At 39.4% G+C, this 21,756-nt stretch overlaps 1 protein-coding gene across 12 annotated transcripts in view; it reads right to left on the bottom strand.

Annotated features, from left to right (window-relative positions):
- Positions 1–217: 217 nt before the first annotated feature.
- The window catches only part of iqsec1b (IQ motif and Sec7 domain ArfGEF 1b), a 183,267-nt gene continuing 161,728 nt past the window's right edge, over positions 218–21,756 (bottom strand). For 7 of the 12 annotated variants that reach the window (XM_084101634.1, XM_084101638.1, XM_084101641.1 and 4 more), the window contains 13 exons: positions 19,253–19,526; positions 17,172–18,433; positions 15,079–15,240; positions 13,506–13,628; positions 12,322–12,488; positions 11,824–11,963; positions 10,496–10,525; positions 9,615–9,740; positions 9,258–9,357; positions 8,724–8,885; positions 8,392–8,568; positions 6,372–6,421; positions 218–4,077 (listed from right to left, as the gene is read on the bottom strand). In XM_084101634.1, coding sequence (XP_083957760.1) covers positions 3,526–4,077; positions 6,372–6,421; positions 8,392–8,568; positions 8,724–8,885; positions 9,258–9,357; positions 9,615–9,740; positions 10,496–10,525; positions 11,824–11,963; positions 12,322–12,488; positions 13,506–13,628; positions 15,079–15,240; positions 17,172–18,433; positions 19,253–19,526 — 3,325 coding nt within the window. In that variant the 3' untranslated portion in view covers positions 218–3,525. The remainder of the gene's footprint in view (positions 4,078–6,371; positions 6,422–8,391; positions 8,569–8,723; positions 8,886–9,257; positions 9,358–9,614; positions 9,741–10,495; positions 10,526–11,823; positions 11,964–12,321; positions 12,489–13,505; positions 13,629–15,078; positions 15,241–17,171; positions 18,434–19,252; positions 19,527–21,756) is intronic. The other 5 variants (XM_084101642.1, XM_084101643.1, XM_084101636.1 and 2 more) reach the window with 1 other exon arrangement.

The following is a 21,756-nucleotide window of genomic DNA, read 5'->3' as shown; positions in this document are numbered from 1 at the left end:
ACCTTTTATAAAACCAGTTACGCAATGACCTTGCTGACTCGAACATACTTTTATGTTGAATTCAGCAAGGCTTTGGAGAGTTTTGAAGGCTATTTCTAATGCTTCATATCTAACTACAAGAGTTTATTCATTTTGAGATCCACAGAAAATGCTAAGGACATGCATTCAAAATGATTTACATCAACATAATGTGTGCTATAATGCAGAACAATACAGGTTTATGGTATATTGTTTTATTTCATGTTCTCAACATGGTCACAGTTATAGTTAAACATCAATAGGGTCTTGTCATCTACTTAAAAACAGAATGCATATTAAAACCATAGTTCTCCTCTCCTCATTTGGTAGTAAAAAAGAAAAGAAAAGAAATGTATGTTTGAGTGGACGCACATGAAAGGCGGTGAGAGTCATGTAACAGTCGGCTTATTAAAGAAGATCCTATGACAAATTCAATAAGTACATTTGGTAGCAGAAGCAGTGTCATGTTAATATGAGTCTCTTTAAGCTGGAAAAGGACTACACCGTCAATGCGATGGCTGAGCGAAAAACAAAAAAGTATAATACAGACTATGTACACGTCAAACAAACCCCCAACACTTATACTTTCCCTTTATCATCCGTAATAGATTTCTATATGATATGCTTTTTTTTTCTTTCTAATTTCTCACATTGGTTTGTGATATATACAGCAACAGGCTTTTTATAGAAAAAAAAAAATCAGAAGTGTAATGATCTTTTTAGGGAGTAAACAAATGATACACATGCCGAGATGCAGTGGCACAGAATAAAATGTAACAGCAAGCCAAGCCAACATCACAAACAAAACAGAAACAAACAATAAAACCAACCAATCGAACAAACAAAAGATGAGAAAGAACATAATAAAAAGAAAGCACATTTCTTCATTTTTTTTAAATAAGCTCACATTTCAACCAGAGGTGCTAGGCATCAGCTGCATGCAAAGCTTTGTGACGTTTTGACGTGACCGTCCTGTACTATACAGTACAAAGCTGAAGCACCACAATACATTTACAAATACACTGCACTGAAATCCATAAAAACATTCAACACAAAGGTGAAAAAACCTAAAAAATAAAAAAAAAAACATACAAAAAGACTCTTTCTTGACAGCTCTCTGAATTTATGGACGGTGGTTTAGTCAGAAATGGCTTCGGGTGATCGCATTCGTACACAGAGATGGACTGTCCTAGTCTGATTAATGCTGTACTGTACAAACTACTGGCCTCGGTGCATCTTGGGAACAAGCCAGGTGTTATGAAGTCTGATAATGACATAGACACGGATTTATGCTCTATTATCCGTAAGCTTCTATTACTATACGGACGTGCCCTTGCGGCACTTCATTACGATTAGGCTACCGTCTAATATTTTCCTTTATGAACTATTTGACGATCAGCGTTTAATTTTTAAGCCCAGATAAACAATAAACTGATGTCTCCTAATTGATTTTATTCTGGTGCGAAACAGGATAAAGAGGTTTTGAATGAAGAGAAGTCTACAGATTTTAATATGTTCATCATCATCATCATCATCATCATCACTCATTTAACAACGGTCAACTGTAACACTGATAATATCTCTGGAAATATGCAGTATCTAGAGAATATTTTTGTACAATATACATGCAAGAGTACTTTAGCTGACATTCCTGACTGTAGGTTGCAGGTAAAACAGAGACCAGGGAGAACAAGTTGTCGGTGTGGGCGAGAATCAATATGGGGGTCAGACGTATATGATGTTAGAAATATGATATAACAGAAACAAACAAACCAAACAACTGGTTGAAATTCTGAATTTACAAAACCGAAACATATATATTGCACATGATTAGTTTAAAAAAACAAAGAAAAAAGAGAAACAACGCACAGCAAATGTCGTAACTGCTGACACCGGTCTCGTATAAGCTCATTTCAGCCGTGGTTTCTGTACATTAAGTGATTATTTACAAAGACAAGTGCTGTTCAGAAGCTCTGTGCTTGAGTTAAAAGAGCGTCGAAACGCAAAACGAATACATCGAATCACAGCTCCAACACCATTTATCTACTTACAGTACAAAACAAGTCGAAAATTGAACCAAGAAAGGGGATATGTGTGAAAAAACATGTCCAAATCCGTTTCGAGTGAGAACACATCCATCCGACCCACTGCTACATATTAAATGCAGTTTACATTACATTAGATTACATTACATTAGCTGTGTTTCTGAGCAAGTGAAAGGCATTCTCACAGGAGGACAGAAGAATATGTATCAAATCTACTTCATTTCCACACAGAAGAGGGCACACGCTCAGCCTGCTGAGAAAAATCAACATCTCTGCACAAACTAAGCTTTTAAAATATGGGGAGAGAATTCGATCAGCCTGCTTTCCTCCGACACAAACACTACCCCTAATGTTAGACGTCAAAATAGCCTTTTCATTGCACCGGCTTTGCCATAAACATCTTCAAATGTACATTTGTTTCATATTGTTTTATTCATGTCTAAAAAAATAGTTAAAAAAATAAAAGCATGTTGCAGCAGTGGCCGGGACCGATGAGTCGAGGCCGTGGAGGATCCATCAGTGAGCTCCCTTGTTCCGCCCTCCCCCTTCCCAAAGTCCCTGTGATTGGTTTGCGCTACGTAGATCCCAAAGGAGGTGGTGCGAACACAAGCCGGAGATTCCGGGAGAATCATCCGACTTCAAGGCAACCAATGATTTCCACGTTGTTCAATTGGCCACCTACTGAGTTCAGTATCAGTGAAAATTAGTAACCCCTACGTCGTGAGTACACAGAGAATACTGAGATTTTATCTGAGGCTTCGGACTATTTTTGTTCTATACCAATAATAACAATAGCTGCTAATATTATTATTATTATTATTATTATTATTTTACAAAATACTATATGTACGACATACACAAAGCAAATCTTTTTTCTTTTTTTTTTCAGTCACTGCTTTTTAATAATTGGCACGTTATAGTCCCCTAACTATATCACAGAAATGTGTGGTCTACAGCTACATTAAATACTGGAACACCACTCGTTTTGACTGACTTAGACAGACTGTTATCTTAAACCGTTGTTCTAGCAAAAACATAGTTTCTGCAAACTAATAAGCAGGCTATTTGTTAATGCATTTAGGTAATTAAGTACAAGAAAACAGTTGCCACGGTCTTTTGCGCATGCTTTTGCTTCACCGCCAGAGTCGAGAAGGTTGAGAGTCTCTAAAATGGAGCCTAAAAGAAGCAGCAGCTTTGTCTGGGGCTCTACAGCTTGAGCAATGACTGGTAAGAACTGATGATTTGAGTTCTAGCCGCCCCAGAAGGCCGGTGCTACACATTGTGGCTCCCTTTCCCAGAGGAAACGGGCGCTGGATGAGTTAAACGTGAGTCAAGGTGCCCTTTTTGTTCATGTCCTGGTAGGTAGCAACAATCCGTTGCAGGTTACAATCTAAACAGAGGCCCAACGGACAGCCCGCCAAAAACGGTCCCATTCCCAAGAGGATAGAGTTTGCGGAGGGGCTCAAACCACAGTGCTGATGCCGCTGTGTTTGGGCTTGGTGCTGCTGGCCGCCGGAGGAGGAGCCGGAGGCTGGCTGTGGTGGTGAGGTGCATGCTGGGAGTGGGTGGGGTGCGCCAGGTCTCGGTGCGTCCCGTGGCCGTGGGGGCCGTGCGAGTGGCTGTGAGAGGAAGAGGGGCCGGGCGTGGGGTGGAACTGGTGGGGCGGGTGTTGAATGTGCGCTGGGGGGTGGTAGTGATGGTGGTGGTGGTACGGAGGGGGGTTCTGCATGTGGCAAAACTGAGCGTGGTGGGGGTGCATCTGGGCTTGGGTCTCAGTGACGGTGACGACATCGCGGGCCGTGTGGTGCAGGTTGGTAGGGTGCGGGGTGTGAGAGATGAGTGTTGGGTGGGAGGGGTGGGAGGACTGGGCAGCCAGAGAGGGCGACTTGCCCCGCTTGGTGCCAAATATGGAGCCTAGGAGAGAGGAGGAGTTGGGGATGGACTGCTGGCGGGAGGGGCAGTCGCGGCTGGAAGTGGCTCGGCGCCGTATGTGGGGGCTGCTAATGATGGACCCCTGCGGGAGCACGAGGGAGAGAGAAGAATGGAGAAGTTAAAAACGAGATGTGTACAGCATGCTCAATGAGTCAACAGTTCCATTTATTATATAGTTCACATTCTGCATTCTGAATTTTTAAAAGGTTGATTTATTTATGTGTAATTATTAGGGTTGGGAACCAATCCAGTTTTCTATTTAAAAAAAAAAAAAAAAAAAAAAAAACACACCACCAATGATTTTCATGTTAATGGTTCTTGAATGTCCATATCTGTGGACCAGAATAGTCCAGTTCATAAAAAAATGACTCTTGTAAGCCAGTTTATTTTATTAAATCATTAAAAGGACTCACAAATGAGTTCTGGACCCATGAGTTATTGGTTTTAATCAGTCTAATGGCTCGCTCACTGAATAAATCGATTTGATTCTTGAACTGAAGTCATTACTTTTGTAATGTCCAAATCAAGAAGAACCATAAACTGTTACTGTGGCACTTAAATCAGAGGAGTTAGTGACTAGTTGATTATAAAGCAATGTGTAGTTAAAGACACATTCAGAGCTTTGACATAATAAATTGCACTTTAATTATTAATAAAAAGCATTGACATGTAACAAAAAAGTTTTTATTTAGTATATTTGTTGGAAAAAAGGGACCAAATGTACTTAATATACTAAAAAAAATTGTTTCAATCAATGTTTCAATAAAATAATGCAATCAATAAGGAACTGGAACCATCCAGTAGATTCAGAATCAAAATAAGTGCAATTCAATTCAATTCTTTATGATTCCCATCCCTAGTAATTAAATATGTCATATATTTTAAGTCATAGAACTGAAATACACTAGCGTTCAAAAGTTTGGGGTCTGTAAGATGTTTTAAATATTTTTGATAGTCTTTTATGCGCACTGAGGCTGCATTTATTTGACCAAAATAAAGTAAAAACAGTTATTTTGTGAAATATTATTACATTTTAAAATAACTGTTTTATACAATTTAAAATGTAATTTATTCCTGTGATGACAAAGCTGAATTTTCAGCATCATTACTCCAGTCTTCAGTGTCACATGATCCTTCAGAAATCTTTTTAATATGCTGATTTGAAGCTCAAGAAAAAGCTTATAATTATCAATGTTAAAAACAGCTGTGCTGCTTAATATTTTTGTGGAAACAGTGATGTCTTTTGGGAGGGGGGGACTCTCTGATGAATAAAAAGTTTGAAGGAACAGCATTTATTTGAAATAGGAATCTATTGTGACATTATATGTCTTTACTGTCACTTTTAATGCATCATACAAGTTTCTTTCAAATTCTTAAAAAAAAAAAATTGTACTGACCCCAAACATTTTGAACGGTACTGTAATACAGACCAGAAAGTTAATCCCCAAAATAGTATCACATAAAAGTACTCTAAAAACCATTCCTTTTATGTCCAACAAGGACCCAGCACTCAAGCAATGCATCATGATCATCCATCAGCAGTTAATGCATTTATAAAAGACTGAAGCAGATCGCTGAAAGCCATGCATTACATGCAAAAGCTGGAACAGGCAAGATTGAGTTAGTCAGCATTTAGTGATGTTAAAGCGAGCATATGGGCTTTCCTGCATTCTAGGATAGGCTGTCAATCAAACAGGCACATGTGATAACCTACAGACTAAATGGATGGCAATCCAAATCCAGTCTGTTATAGCATCGATTCCTTTGCTATACTCCCTCGTGTTTATTATGCTTATCTGCACACAGATGGGAAACGATTTCGAGGCATTCCAAGAGGTAAAAGGTGCTTTAGGGCTGGAGAGGAAGAGGTCAAGTGGTTGGAGGTCGGTGAGGAAATGAAGACTTGCACTTTTTGAAGTACTCTAACAGAACACTATTGTTCACTTGCAGCTGCCAAGTGAAACATGCCATCAGGAATCAAATTAAACATTTTACAAAGGAAAAAGACAACGCAGCCCACTGTACGTGACATGGGATGTTTGCATTAGTTGAGTCATGCTGACTAAGTTGGACTGTGGAGATGTTATGATATGTGATGTGAGCCACGGGGGCAGAATTGCCCGTCATTCCACATAAGCTCCACAGGAACAGGCAGCTCATGCATGCAGGGTGGCCTACTTAGTCCAAAAACAACACCACACACATACAGATAGTTGAAACTACTGAGCAAAGAAGCAACCAAAGAGAAAAAGATGGAACAGACCATAGAAATAAATAAATAAATAAACAAAGCAAAGTTGCAGTTTCAAAATGCAACATTGTCACACAGAATGGCGGCCTGTTGTAGGTTCTTGCATCCTATATCACGGTACTTACTTCCATATTGCTGTCTAGAGATCCTGCACTGCTGCGGCGCCCCCGCTTGCCTGAGCGAGACATGCAATATGATAGATTAGAGCACGCTCGAACAGTCAGATATATAGAGGCGCATGTAGAAGCGTATATATCCTGCCTGCCTACAGGGGCGCTATTGAGACATGAAGCAAGCAGCCGTAGTCTGAAAAGGGAGGGGGGAGGGAGGGGGGAGGGAGGGGGGAGGGAGGGTAGAGCCAGGTGGGTCAGGAGCTTTTAAAGGGCCAAAGGATGAGGGTATACTGGTCCTAACATCAAGAAGCATAGTACAGCTACATCTACAAGTGTCTTAAGCAAACTGGGTTTTGATTACTACAAGCAAACTGAAGATTCCTATTAGAGCTGCACGATATACCACATTAAAATTGATATGCAATGTAATTAAGTAAATATACGCGCTACCGGCTCCAGAGCGGCACTGCTCATCCACATGATGCAGAGCTTCACCGGACCACGAGCTGCCCGCAATCAAACTGAACTGAATTCAACTGAATGGAATAAAAGCTTGATGGTTTAATGTTTGAAAATGAAAAAATTAAGATAGAAATATTAGTATTAGTATTACAATATTACAATATATTTCTTATTTTGTTTAATATATTATTTAATAATAATCACAATAATTATTATTTTATACTGAATTGGTCAAAAACAGTGGGAATGTGCCCTGCAAACTTAAAGATATTTTTTTTTAAACCAAGTAAACCCAAGTGAAAAAAAAAAGATCAACCCCAAAAGAATGGTTCCCACAAAAGAAAAAATTGTCTTCAGGAGTTAAACAAAACATTTTCCAGCTTTTAAATAATTTTTACTTTGCAGTCTCCAACAAAATCACCCCACTCGCAATGTCAATTTTTTTCCAATATCGTGCAGCCATAATCCCTACACTAGATCACAGAAGCAACTGAACAAAAAAAAAAAAAAAAGCAAAAACAGTACATTATCGTTTTTGATGTATGGTCAAATACAAATGTGGCAGCTCAGACTAGCAGTATGAAACAATCGCCAATCTGGAAGAAGTATTGAATGGCTGAATGACAATGTTAGCAGAGCTATCAACTTCTACACACTTAGATTCTTCTTAATCCATTATTATACAAGATACTGCACACACTTTCAGTGCAGTACAGGATTGCAAAAGTGGGATATTCATAGCTCTTCCAGATATCTCTCAGGTTCTCATGTGTAGTGTCTCCTGTCGTCAGACTCAACGACCAGCTTGGTCGAGTTCAATTCACACTTACGGAGTGTGACTACGCTGTGAACTGATTGTTCTCACAGAGAAGGCATGTGAGGTCACACTTCACACTATCCATTTTTTTTCCTGTGTAGTGACTGCCATGTTTAGGGCTCAAAAGCATCTGCTAAATAGAGTGAGAAGATATCACAGCTCACAAATTGTGTGAAGGTTCAATTATAGAGTGGGAAAAACGAATGTGGAAGATAATATTTGTCAGGATGCTTCTAGCTTCGTTAGCCATGGCGAAGGACATTCATAACAGGGCTGGGTGATATAAGGTTATGTTTTTCATCTAATATTTATATTTTATTTCAATTGCCGAAAACAATTTTCAATCATTTTGGTTTTAGTTAACAATAACAAAACTGGTAAAAATCTATATAAAATAATCAAAGCATGCTTTCCCAATACTGATTCTCACTAGACAAGGACCATGAAACTAATCAAAATGTCAAAGTCTTTAGAATAACTAATGGTCCAATAAGAACACATTAAACAAATCAAATTATTAATTTTAAATTGGCAATAAAATCCTGTGAATATTTGATATATCACCCAGCTCTTATTAATAAATAGTTGAGGCTACACTAATGGTTGTGGACAAACACCAATTTAGAAGCAAGCATTCAGCGCTCTACTTTGGCAAGAGGCGAAGTATTGTTTGGACAAGACTGCACAAACTAATCAGAGGTTGTGACAGATAAAGCCAGAAGCACATCATGTCACGTGGGTCTGTCCACTCACCTGCATCTGAAAGGTCACGCAAGGAGCTGCTGAGGGCACTTCTCTTGAGGCCTTCACCTATGGCGTAGCTGTCATCCAGACTGGTGCGACTCAGATTGCCATTTCCTGTGTCTTTCTTTAGTCCTGAGCTCTGGGAAATGCTGGGACGGACCACACCTTTTTGCTTCTCCAGTTCAGCTGTGAAAAAACCATCAACATCATGTTATTTCACATGTCATTTTACTTCAACGCACCGAACATTGGACCAAAGCACCACATTGTTTAAAGCTTTCTTTTGTGGACTGTCCTGGTCACTCTTTCAAACATAATGAAAGTGAATGAGAGCCGCTTACACTCTATTCTGTACTTCTCCATCTCCTGCACCTCTGCGATGGACTCCCGCAGGTCATCTGTGAACTTCTTGCGGTCTTGCGGGTTGGGGGCGTTGAAGTTAATGAGAACTTTAATGTCTGCGCCTGGAAGAGCTGAAGTGAGACGCACTCCATTGGGGTAATCTGAAAAGCAGCAGCGGGAGGGGAATATTTACAGACTGGCGGATCATGACAGCACTCAGACGTGCCCTTTTCAGAGGGACACGCTAATCGATATTCTCACATTTCACAATCGCATATGACAGAGATGTTAATCTTGGTAATACATCCTAATACACAATACTTTTAATTTGTTTTCTATCAAAAGCAAAAGCATTTCATGACCTTTAACACCTGTTTCGTGTTGTCCTGTGCAGTGAAAAGCCTGGTTTTTACATGACACGCCAGCACGAAAGTGAAAGCGTGCATTCAAACTGTATGAATAAGGTTAAACATAGTCCAGAAAAGGGCAATATGGGGTCAAAAGGGCTTTGACCCTTCGCTATGGGTACTTACACTGGTTTTCAAACAGAAGCACCTGCATCCCGTAAAGAGAGAAGGACTGCCTGAAGCTGTACGTCACAGAATTCTTCTTCTTCTGGAAAATCTTAGTGACCTGAATCAAAAGCAGTCACATTAGGACTCCATCTGTTCCTAATTATCTTCTCTTCTCTTTGAGCCTCCGGAAAAGCTGAGTTACACTTTCTGACTGTCATGATGTACCTAGAATTGGGCTAAAAATGTCTCGCTGACCATTACACCATCATAACAACAAGAACATAACATCATAACAAAAGACACTATGATGTACAGTAAGACTGTTTTTTTCTGTCCTGTTTTGTGTCATGGGCTATGATGTGTGTGCTTTCTTACCACCAAAAGGTCATTGAACAGGAAGATCTCTCTCTGGTGGAGACCCAACTTCTGAGGTTTATTAGGGTCCGGCACTTCGAACAGCCTGCAGTAACATACCAGCCTGCGATGTGGTAGGGACAGCACCTGTATGTGGGGAACAAATATCGATTAGCTAGATCCTAAACATGTTCAGAATATAATTAATATCAAGTATTGCTGCAGTATATAGTACGTATTTATACACTGTACTCTGCAGAGTATGCACATTTTCAAGCAGTATACTGTAGAGCTTACGGCATAGAATACTGTATCCCAAAATGCAATGCACTCGACTTGACCTGCCATTACCAGTTCCAACATTTTTAATGTGTTTTTCCTGATTTGTTATTTGACCAGACTGTCAAGAAATCGTAGATAGTATACAGTATACACTATATACTGGTATGCAGTTACATAAAATAGGTATAATAATTGATTTTCTTTAGTAATACATTTTTAAAATAATAATAATTTATTTCAACCCTCCAGCCTTACCTACTACATTATACTTGAAAAACTGACCATAATGTAGGATACTAGTTGGAAATGTGGAATAATCCTTATTGTTTCATTTATTATTTTATAAAAAATAGCAGATAGTATACAATATATAGAGTAAATCATTCAGTTAGTAACATACAAATCATTATTTGGTTTAATTTCATAATATATTTTTATTTTATTAAACAATTTATTTTATTAAATAATATTTATTTCAAACCTCCAATCTACTATTTTATACTTCAAAAACTAAAAACTAAAATAATTCTTTTTTTTTATTTTAAATTTCTAACTATAATTATCAGATTTAAATTGTTGAATGGCATTGATAGAATAAAAAAAATGAACATTATACTTACACATCCAAGGCCATGGTGCAGAGACCCAATCTGAAAAGAGGAAAAAATGAGACGGATGAGTAAGAATCATAGTGAGAAGACTGAGGGGAGGCTTGAAGGTCAGAGAGTGGTCTCTCTCTCTCGTTATTAAGACCCCCCTCCGTCTACCTGTCAGATGTGAGCTGTACTGTATGAATGGGGTGAGAAAGGAGGTTAATGTGGAGCCAAACTGCTGCTTCTCGAAACTGTGACAGGAAGTCTCGGCCCATTTTGAGAAACCTAATTACATGTCCTCAGGCAGGGGTCTCAGGCACAGCAGCCTTCTATCTGAGCTCCACAGGAGATCTCTATTATGTCTTCTCCAAAGATGTGTGGAAGATACACCAGGGAGAAAGATTTCCTGGCAACTAAGTCATGTGTGCCATTTCCATTACAGCTTAAATGTTAATTATTTCAGCTCTGAAAACCCACAGTGCCTCCAAATTCAACTGTGTGACAGGCATGAAGATGCAACAGCTTCAGTTAGATTATCCTTGGGAGAGACCAACTCTGTTGGAGAGATAATGTATATTGTACTTATCTTCTGTGGATTAAAGAACAAAACTACCTGAACACTTTTCTTAAGATACCACTCTCCAGATGTACATCTCTCGAGCAAACAGACTTGAGCTAAATGCAATTTATTGATAAAAAATAAATTGAATTAAAACATTTATTTTATTATTAATCATTCAGCAAAAACCCCCAAAAACAAACAAACAAAAAAATCATTTTCATTATGCATCACATTGAACATGTTTCCTCCTCTGAATAATTTCTATGGTTGTAACTCGCTGTACTGCATGAAAAGGTGGTTGAGTTCAGAGCAGGTGAACTGTCAGTAGATTTCATCTTTAGATAACTCTGAAGGCCTCTGTGGAAAAGCAAATCCCATTTATCACTGCAGAGCATCACGCAACCCTTGTCACGTGACTTACATGCACGCACAGACACCACAGTAAGATACCGTGAAGGTCTTGAGATATTAGATCTGTCATAAAGAAGAACATCTTGTAGATAAAGAACCTTCTCAGAGTCTCAATGTCATGTGTCTCTTGAGGATAAAACAGAGGTGACTGACAGAATGATAAAACCTATAGATCTACACTGCATAGAGTGGCGAAAGCATACAAACACACAATAGGTGGGGAAAGGAACATGTTTGACCAAAGGCCTTGGATCATTTCACACCAGTGGACCATGACTGGAATCGATAAAGCGTAATTTCTAGAACCGGGGTCAATGTAAGTTCAAAACATGATGGATAGACATGGACTGCTGTGGAGGACAAAAGTGACCATGACACTCACCGGCTTCTTGCCAACAATAAGTTTCTCCACCTTCTGCACCTGGGACACGTGGTCTTCGTTTGTCTTAAGCTCTCGTTTCCGGATTCGCTCATAGATGCCCACCAACATCTCTCGAGGGATGTCCTCGCCATCGTCCACCCCTACGCACAGGAAGCGCAAACAAAAGCCCATGGATAATTAGGGCACGTAAAAGATTTATGGAAATTTTAGGAAAGAATTTGAAAAGTAGGTTAAGCACATTTTATATTGTAAATATATTAACATATCTAGGTTAAAGGTGAATCTCTGTTTGCTTTGCTCCAATTATTATGCAAGGCTGTGACCAGAATGTCGTTGCTATACAAACGAGGCCATTAATCAGTTTAAAGCACATCTATTAAGCTTAATTTGAGCACATTTAAGTATTCTCTTTTTTAGTATAACAAAAACCTCTAAATGACTTTAAAGGGGAATATATGGATGAAATAGATTCTGTTTGCAGTTTAATGTGAATCTCACCGCGAAGGTTCTTTACAAAGTCCTCCAGTTTCATCTTCCTCTCCGGCTTCACGTTTGGGCTGTACATGTCCGTGTTGAGGAGTATAATGGCAAACGCCAGGATGAAGATGGTATCTGGGTTCCTAAACTGACGCACCACCCCCGGGTTGCAGATGCAGTAGCGCTGACTGAATGGAAATAAAAACAGCAAATTAACAAAGTGAAACATTAATATGAGAGGCCACTTCCACAGAATCAATAGTTGCTCTGGTGAGTAATTGGTTCTGGATGCACTAGCATGACAAGAGAATGGTAAAACTGCCACCGTGGTAAAGAGCTATGTTCTCTTGGATAACTCTTGAATGGACTTTAAACAGTTCATTCGGAAAGAATATGTCTGGCTGAAAGGGTTTAGCTATAACAATATTTTTTGAAGGTCTGAGGGTGGTGAATAGGCAACCGCTGGAGTGCTCAAATGACAGACAGTCCTTGAGATCCGATCGAACAATGTTCTCTGAGGGCTGGGGGAGTGTATTATGCTTTTGTGTTGGTGCAATCTAATGAATGCCAAGATAACAAACCATCCTAGAGACTTACTGGATATAAACAAAATTTAACTTTAAAGCCATTTTCATTGAGTAATCACTAAGCTTCTCTTAAAGGGACAGTTCACACAAAAATTTAAATTCTCTTATTATTTATTCAACCAAATGTCAGTCCAAACCCATATGACATGTCAATGTGGAGCACAAAAGGCAAATTTTAGGTGAATATCCTGTCCACTCTTTTCAATAAAATGAACATTAACATTAACGCTGAGGTTGTCAAGCTCAAAAAATGTCAAACAAGCCTCAAAGTATCATAAAAGTAGTTCATATATTCCAAATATTCTGAAGCAATATTGTAGTTTTGTAGAGGAGCAGACCGACATTTGTGTCGTTATCCAATGAAAATCTTGATTTCCACACTATCTCTTTGGGATTCTTTACAAAATATTATTTTGATTATAAATCATTGGATCTTTTTAATAGATCATTTGAGCCAGTTCACAGAACAGGTCTGAATGAGTCATTCACAAATCAGATGGATCTAATTATACCATTTTAGAATGACATGAGTGTTTTTATTTTTGGGTGAACTATCCCTTTAATTACGTTTTTTTTTTTTTTGTAACACATTAAAAAATCAATTTAATTGTTTTTCACCTGAAGGCTTCAATGAGTCGCTCGACCTTCTGTGCCTCTCCCTGCACCCGGATATGCGCCTGGAATTTTCTCAAGGCTTCATCCAGCTCCATTCCAGAGAAATCCATCTCATCTACCACACAGCTGGAAAAAAGATAATGAACATTGAAGTATTCAAGGAACTGCCGCATTCTTTCCTGCACTACAGTATATTCATGATGGTGTATTCAATAATGGTTTGGAAATCTTCTAGACAAAATTACATTCTACTCCATGCATTTTATCACGGCAAACATAAATATATTTTAAACTGAGAGTGGTCATTGCTTTTAGTCAAATTTAGTCTTTCAGATAAAAGCAAGATCTATCAGTCTCTACATCACAATCGTGGGGCATACAAAGCAAACTGAGGGACATTTTGCTCCAGGGATACTCTCAGAGTGCATTTAATCTGGAATGTCAAGATTTACTGATTTTAAGGAAGTGCCTTTAAAAAAAAGAGCTGTCAGACAGAGCTGAACACAGACTGCATGGCTTTATCTGTCCCCATTATCTTGGACACATGGTGTCTGAAAAGTACGAACCCAGACACCTCAGTCAATATATACAGTATAAAGCAGAGTAACAGTCCATATATCATCCTCTCTCACATTTTAATCCCAACAAAGGTCTGGCTGGAATAATCGTTTGTCATATGCTCCCTAATTCCATGGTGACACTAACAATAACAGCAAATGGTTGTGGTTTTGAACCAGTTTCAAAGACAATAGAATGTGATGTTTTCCACCTTTGATCCTAAATGCACTCATTTTAAAAAAGAGGACGCTTAATGGTTGTGGGTACAATACAATTGTGAAGAACCAGTTTATGAGACAATGGACTATGATATTTTCCACCTTTGATACTCCATGCGCTCAAAGCCACAAGAGCTTGGAAGGCTTACACATGGTGGTCAGTTTGTCCCAGGAGGGAACACAAATTCATACAGGCTCCAGTAATATTGGCTTTAACTAGTTCATTCTTATGTAGCAAGGATAGTGAAGGATAGTGAAAAGCAAAATTACAAAGGAGCATCATAAAATTAAAGATTATCATGATGGATAATTTTGTTTTTCTTTCTTTGGAGAATTTGTGTTTTATTTTTTGTGCATTTAGGTCAAATATGGTTTACTTGGAGCACAGACTGAATAAATTAAACAGAGATGAAAAAACAGGCTGACTGTAAATGATTTATATTTTAGCTGAAATAATGTGCAGAGACAACTAATTGTAAATAACATGCACAAAACAAAACAAAATGTGTTATGCTCGTGGACATGGCTGCGTATTATATTTGAAATAACTTGGTTTTGTAGTATATCTCACTTTGGATGATTGTTTATTTAATACAATACACCCAAATAATAACACTTTTGTTATTACTCTTGTTATTGTATTTTCTTTCTAAAAGCCTCCCGTGGACAGGTGTTGAAAATTAGCATGCATGCTATAACACTAAAACCAATGCATATGGTTCACCCAATGTAATTGTATGTCCATGTCAAATAAAGAGACATTACATTACAATTAACCCAATTAAATTTTCTGAACATACTCAAGAACATCTCTGTTGAACTGTTTCTGCCTGTTGCCCAGGAACTCGCCAATCATCTGTCGACTTAGCCCTTTTCTCTGTAACAGGAAATGGGCAACTCCCACAGGTGTGTCTGGGACAAATCCTCGCTCAATCAGGTATTGGATGCCTTTTTCAGGTTTCCTAGAGACAATAAAAGAAGATCAAGAGTTTGAACAGTGCATTTACTGGTCCCAATGTGTGACTAAACAGCTCTCAGATCAAGTACGTTCTTGTGACCGAACCATTACCACACAAGATTAAAAGGAAAGTAACGGCCCAGGGCAAATCCACAATCATCTAAGATTAGAGGCCCCTTTAAAGCAAAGCTTTAAATGAACAAACACACACACATACTGGCATATAAACATGCACAGTCCAGCAGTTTCAATCAAGCGCCTTAATCTGTTCAATAAAAAATGAAATCTGATTTGAAATACCTCATGATTGCAAAATAAATGATCAACCCCTACACTTTTGTAAGAAGCTTAAAAAATAATTACATCTGTTTGTCTTAAGTACACAGAGTAAGTAAACTGTGGTTATGAGGACAGTGTGCTTTCCTTGATCAGCAATGCTCTCATCACGGTTCTAATTGCTTGATCACTAATCAAATTTAGAGCACTGAGTGGCAATCAAACAGACAGCACCACATGCATGCACACAGACACGTACTGAATAAATAAAAGCGCCAAAATTATAATGAATGTCTGGAAAACACGACTACTGTGCATTGTGTGCTTGGTTTAGATGATAATTAAAAAAAACACAGCTATTAACACAGTGTTTACTCATTACTCAATACAACTGAAACATGACACTCCAAACCAAAGTATGTAAGCGGTGTGGGAATGAGGAGCATAATTTTTGCCTGCAGTGAGGTGAGGTCCTGTAGCTAAAACAGTAGAGCATGGCGGTCGCTTTGGATAAAGACATTTGTCAAAAGCATAATTGTAACGTTTAAGGTTTACAAAACGTGTAAAGTATAATAGAATTGAATGTCAGCAACAATTCACATAACGCAATGTGCTAACAAACTTTTAGCTGTGTCAGAAATATTATAACAAAGAAGCAAAGGTGAACGTGAGTGTGGGCATGACAAAAAATATGATACAATAAAATGTTGGGTAATGCGTCATTATCTCTTAAAGATAGGGTAGACATTTTTTTAAACACTTTTTGTTATATGGTTGAAACTTTTCACATCCTGAAAGCAATCAATAATAGAAGTGGTCTAAATATTAAAACAAGTACAGTACAAATGACTTCTGTGGAAGTCTCAGAACCAAAAAATGTTATTCTACCTGCCTGTCAACATGTATTTCCATACCTCTGCACACCCTGCTCGCATAGACATTACACGTCATCAGCGCGCTCCGTAATGCTATGCACAGTTGTAGACAGACAGTCAACCGAGTGCCGCAAACAAACAGCAGTTTGTTACAGTTCCTCCTGAACCAAAACAATGAGCTTATGCTATGTTCACGCCATGCCATCTAGCTTGCTATTGCTAGCCTCTCCAAAATTGCCTACCCTACCTTTAAATGTGAAGGGTATTCAAAATGTCTTTATACCAATGTATCGCTCTTGTAACTGTATGGAAATTAGTTAAGGTGTGGTCACAATTGCAGGAGAAATGCAGTACGTACGCTCAATAGGAATCCACACAATCTGGAATTTTGTGTGAGGGGCATGTGAGGTAAAAAGTTCCCGACACGGATTTCACATCGGATTCAAGTCTGTTGAACTTTGAACGCACAAATTCGCTGCATTTAGTAATATGAAGCTTCTTGGTTTGGAAGCGATCCTGTTAGTATGCTGAGCTTCATGCTGTTTCTCTACACTATTAACAATGGACCTAACTTGTCTGCAAAATTTAGCCAAAGTTTTGCTAATGTGACTGCGCCTTTACAGTAACTGAGTGCGAAGTTAGCTTATAGCAAAAAATGAAAAACCCGGAGTGGATTTGGATGTTTTACGCAAAGAGAGGAAAATGCCGTCTCTGCACTCCACCAATATAATCTTTTCCCAACTAGCTTTCTACTACCAAAAGCATGCATTCATACTTCACCTACTTGTTGAAAAGGTTCAGGCCAATGCGGTAGTGCCTCTTGCGGATGATATCATTGCTGAACGCTGGGGAGTCCCAACTGTTGCGTGTTTCCTTATGATACGTCTGCTTGCTGAGAGTCTGCTCTCGAAGACTATCCCTGGATGAGGACTCTGAACTGCAGTTGATGGTATCATTGGAATTGGAAGTGCTGTTGATGCTGTCATTATCGCCGTCTGAGAAGTCGGACTCTGATTTGCTCTGCCGGTTGCCGGTGCCATTGATTGCCAGGTGGCTTTCCAGCTGCCGCGGCCGATGCCGAGGAGCCTCGTCATCTCTAGCAGGTCCCCGTGGTGGGAGCGCGTGAGAGGGGATGTGTTTTGGGCTGCCCTGCTGGCTGGCGATGCCCCGATCATAAGCATTCTGTCTTTTGAGGGAGCTTCGGTCAGAGCGGTCACTCAGCTCAACTGAGCTATCGCTGGGAGGTTCGATAGTTAGCAGGGGTAGGTGGTCTATTCTCAATCTCTGCTCTTGACACTCCAGAGACGGGGTGCTGCGGCAGCTAGTGTCCGTGTCACCCTTTTCATCTTTATGAGCTAGAGACCAGTAGTCCTGCGAGGAGTTCAATGAACGTAGGCGAAGATCTGACTCCGTGCTAGAAGGTCTTTCAACTGATTGTGTTAAAGGAAGAGGAGGGGACAGATCTTCCTCATCTATATAAAGTGTCACATCACTGTAGGATGCTGTCATCTCATCTCGCTTACGGTGGTCACTGCTGTGGGAAGGCTTGACCTGGTAGGTAACCTCTTTCTCAATGTCTGGATGACCTCTGGTTGACTCTGGCTGTCCCTCGTCTCCATGTAGGCTGCGACAGTTCAGAGCATCATCTATCGACTCTGCCAAAGACTTCACTTGTCGAGAGAAAACGTCCTCCAGCTCAGTAATGGCATCCGTGAAATCGCTCTGGACCACAGGCGACTTTATGTTGGCGGGGACCATTTCCCCGCGCTCCGATTGCACCAAGGCTCCTAGTTTAGAACCATCGTCGGTAAGAGACACCTGCTTCCCCTCAAAATAGGAACTATGGACTTTTTCAGGTCCTTCAAACGAAAACTGCATTCTCATATTGGATAAAACTATGCGTCTGGACATGCGGTTCTCCGACATAGAACTTCTGAGGCGCTCAAAGTTCTTATTCATCTGATATTGGCGGAAGGCAGTCTGGATTGTGCGTGCAGCATGTCGAGTTATAAAACGCCCTCCATACTTGCGCTCCAGCATCTCCACCTGTGGAAACACACAAAGATTATGCACCACTTTTAGTGATAGTAGCAAACTCACATGCACAAATGTCCCTCCTTCTTTAGTCTTACAGAATTTTGTTGTTGATGGGACTTAAATAGCATTTTGTCCTCCCCTCCCATGACACAACATGACTTGACCAAACCTCGAGCCCAAAATGGTAAGCAACATAAATAAAAAAAGACAAACAAAAGCCACACATGGTATTAACTAATAAAGCTTGGGTATTTTGCCAGGTAGGATGGATAAAACTCACCATTTCATCCCCTTATAAAGGCATTGAGGACTGAAGAACGCCTTTAGCACGGTACCTAAGCAATCAGTTATAACCTACTCCCATGCTAAAGCCAGCCCAAGACCTTTTTAGCCTGAAGAATGGGCAGAACTAATCAGATTTCTCAGCTCTGTGGGACCTCACACAGAGACGGTGGGCAGCACGCCTCTGGATAGTACCACTCTGAATAAGAATCACTCTCCCAGCATGCATTGAGTTATGATTCTCATCTCCCAAATCCAAAAAAGCTCTCATTGATCTCATATCAGCCTTTGGGTGTATTAAATTACTTCATATGAAAGACATGCAGTCAGCACAAGCAAGGAATTTATGTTCAACCAACTACAATAAAGTAGATTTATTTACACAGTCCTTTGAGGGGAAGTACATCAAGTATAATATGAAGCCACTGAACCTCAATCACACTCCCTCTGCACCATAACGGCTCATCGCAATGTGAATACAAATAGTTGGTGGAGAATTAATGGTTTCTTGGTAGGCTTCCAGTTAAAGATCCTGAAGAACTCTACCTGTTTGTCTTGGAGGTCGGTGGAGAGCTCATAGCTCTCAGACAGTGATCGGGAGCGTTTGATGGCCTCCTCCTCTGCCTGCTTGCGTAGGATCGACTGGGAATGCTGGAGTTTGGGTCGCCGGGGGCGCTGCCGTACCTCGTGAGCGTACAGTGGTGGGCCGTCGAAGTGCTCGCCACTGATGATGGCACTGCGGCTCACCGGCCCTCGTAAGTAACCCCCGCTGTTCTCTAGAGAGGGGCCCGCCTCACCGCCCGGAGCCTCACCTTCCACACTGTACAGGGAAAAAGAAAAAAATCGTAAGTATTGTGGGTTAGAATAGACAACAAAGGAGCATAAACAGTTCATACTGTCAAATGAATGAGGCATACAAGCAGGGATTCGGATTTTGATTCAATTCTCATTATGATTCAATGAGTCAGTTGTTCGAGAATCAGACTACACTAGTTGCGTGGTATGTTTTTGATTTACTAAAAAGAACCGACTTGTACTGTTCTGTTGCTTGAAATGGAAAGATGTTTCTTGTCATTATTTCATGGTCTTTTATGGCATAACATTCAATACAGACTGCACATTCAGATTCATAACTATGAAGAAATATGAAGATTCAGAAGATTCAAAATTCTACAGGCCAGCACTAACCGCTTTATACAGTAGACACAACACATGCAACCGTGTTTTTCCAGACACAACTCAAAGTTTATTGTAAATCCCATTATCCACTCCCACGAGCTTACACGTGAGGTCACAAGCTGAACTTTATAACTAGTGTGGAGGTATAAAAGCAAACGACTATGTTTATAGCAACACGTTGCGGTATGATGCACCTCTGTCAAGATAAGTAAAGAGCAATGATTACAAAGCCTTCCTGCAAAAAAACTTATATTGGACGTTCAGGAAACTTCCTTAAATTGATTAGGTTAGTATTTACCTTGGTGCTGTGGTGTAATCTGTGAGTTCACTATAGCATGTGTTTTAGCACATACATTTCTCTAGTACTGCATACTAAGATAAAACATTCAAGCAGTATAGTGTCAGCGTCCACATACATCATGCTTACACACCAAACAACACACTCCGGGACGCAGAGCAGAGAATCAACAGCATAACTCCTACCTGTCAAAACCTTAGCAGAGGAATACCTTCTGTGGCAAATAACTTTTATTGCTCAAGGCAATGAGTAAAAGGAGAACTTTGACACATTCGTAAACAATCACACACTTCAACCAGACACTTCACGCCACCTCTAATGTGATTGCTTGGAAAGGTCAAAGTATAACAAGGGTTATTTGATTAGAAATATCAGTTATACCAGTGAAAGAGATGACAGATAATAGTAATATAGGAATACATAATATATTGATAGATATCAGCTATATACATATCGGTAACACTTTAGTTTAGTGCCCAATTCTCATTATTAACTAGTTGCTTATTTGCTTATTCCTATTTAATAGAAATATTGTTCCAAGAAGACATCCTACTTGGTCAGCTGTCACTACTGTATATACTTTGAGGTAAAGATCTCTGAATTATTTCAGTACATGTTTGTTTTGCACAAATACTGCTTCTCATCAACACACTTTCTTGCATCAGCTAAGTGCCAGTAGATTAACTTTCTAGATTAAGTGCTCTTCTTTTAATTAAATGAATTAGTGTGCAGTAGAGCACTCAGTATTACAGAGATGAGAACACTGACAAAGTCAGATTGATTGAATTTGTTCATCTTGTATAGGGGAAAGTGACCAAGGTGTGGGTATATAGAAGTCGGAGCATTTGTACTGATTGTAGGCGTTTCCAATCTTGGATAAGACAATACGAGAGCTTGGTGTAGTTTGACTTCAACAAGTAATATCCTCAGGCGGCAAGCTCTATTGAGCCGATGAGACCCCTTATACAACCCCTGGAGCTAGTGCTGTGATCAGGAAATGCCCAAGAGATGTCAGGTCGAAGAGATAGACTGTTCTCACACCTTTTGACACGTCTGTATTCACCTGCTGCTTCTCTAAAAAATGCTCTGAACTACTGAGTCAAAGGGGAGGTCGCCACAAAAACCAGACATAAACATGTTTCCTCAGAGTCACAGGTCATGGCTGTAGAATCGATTACAGTGCATAGGGACAACAAGAAGGCTAAATGAATGTCTCCTTTATACGCTCCATACGGCACAAAGCATGCCACAGTAATATATTTACTGGTTTTAGATCCTTAACAGAAAATAATAAATATTTGGGGAGAAGTACAATTTCATTGTCAAGTTCTGAGTTTTTTTATTGTTGTTATTGTTAATTAAAACTAAAAATATTAAAAATGGTTTCCGTTAATTGAAATAAGCGGAAATAAAATATAAAAACATTAGAAATGTTCCCTTGGACACTAACTGAAATAAAATACTTCGGGTTGACATACTAATATTTATAAAACTAAAACTGAAATAAATATCAATTAAAGCTAAAAAAAAAAAAGTATTTAAAAAACAAGAACAAAAAAATGACAAGCAAAAA

This window comes from Abramis brama (genome assembly GCF_963993115.1).
Source record: "Abramis brama genome assembly, chromosome: 23".
Classification (NCBI taxonomy): domain Eukaryota; kingdom Metazoa; phylum Chordata; class Actinopteri; order Cypriniformes; family Leuciscidae; genus Abramis; species Abramis brama.
This window is presented reverse-complemented; position numbering and strand designations above follow the sequence as displayed.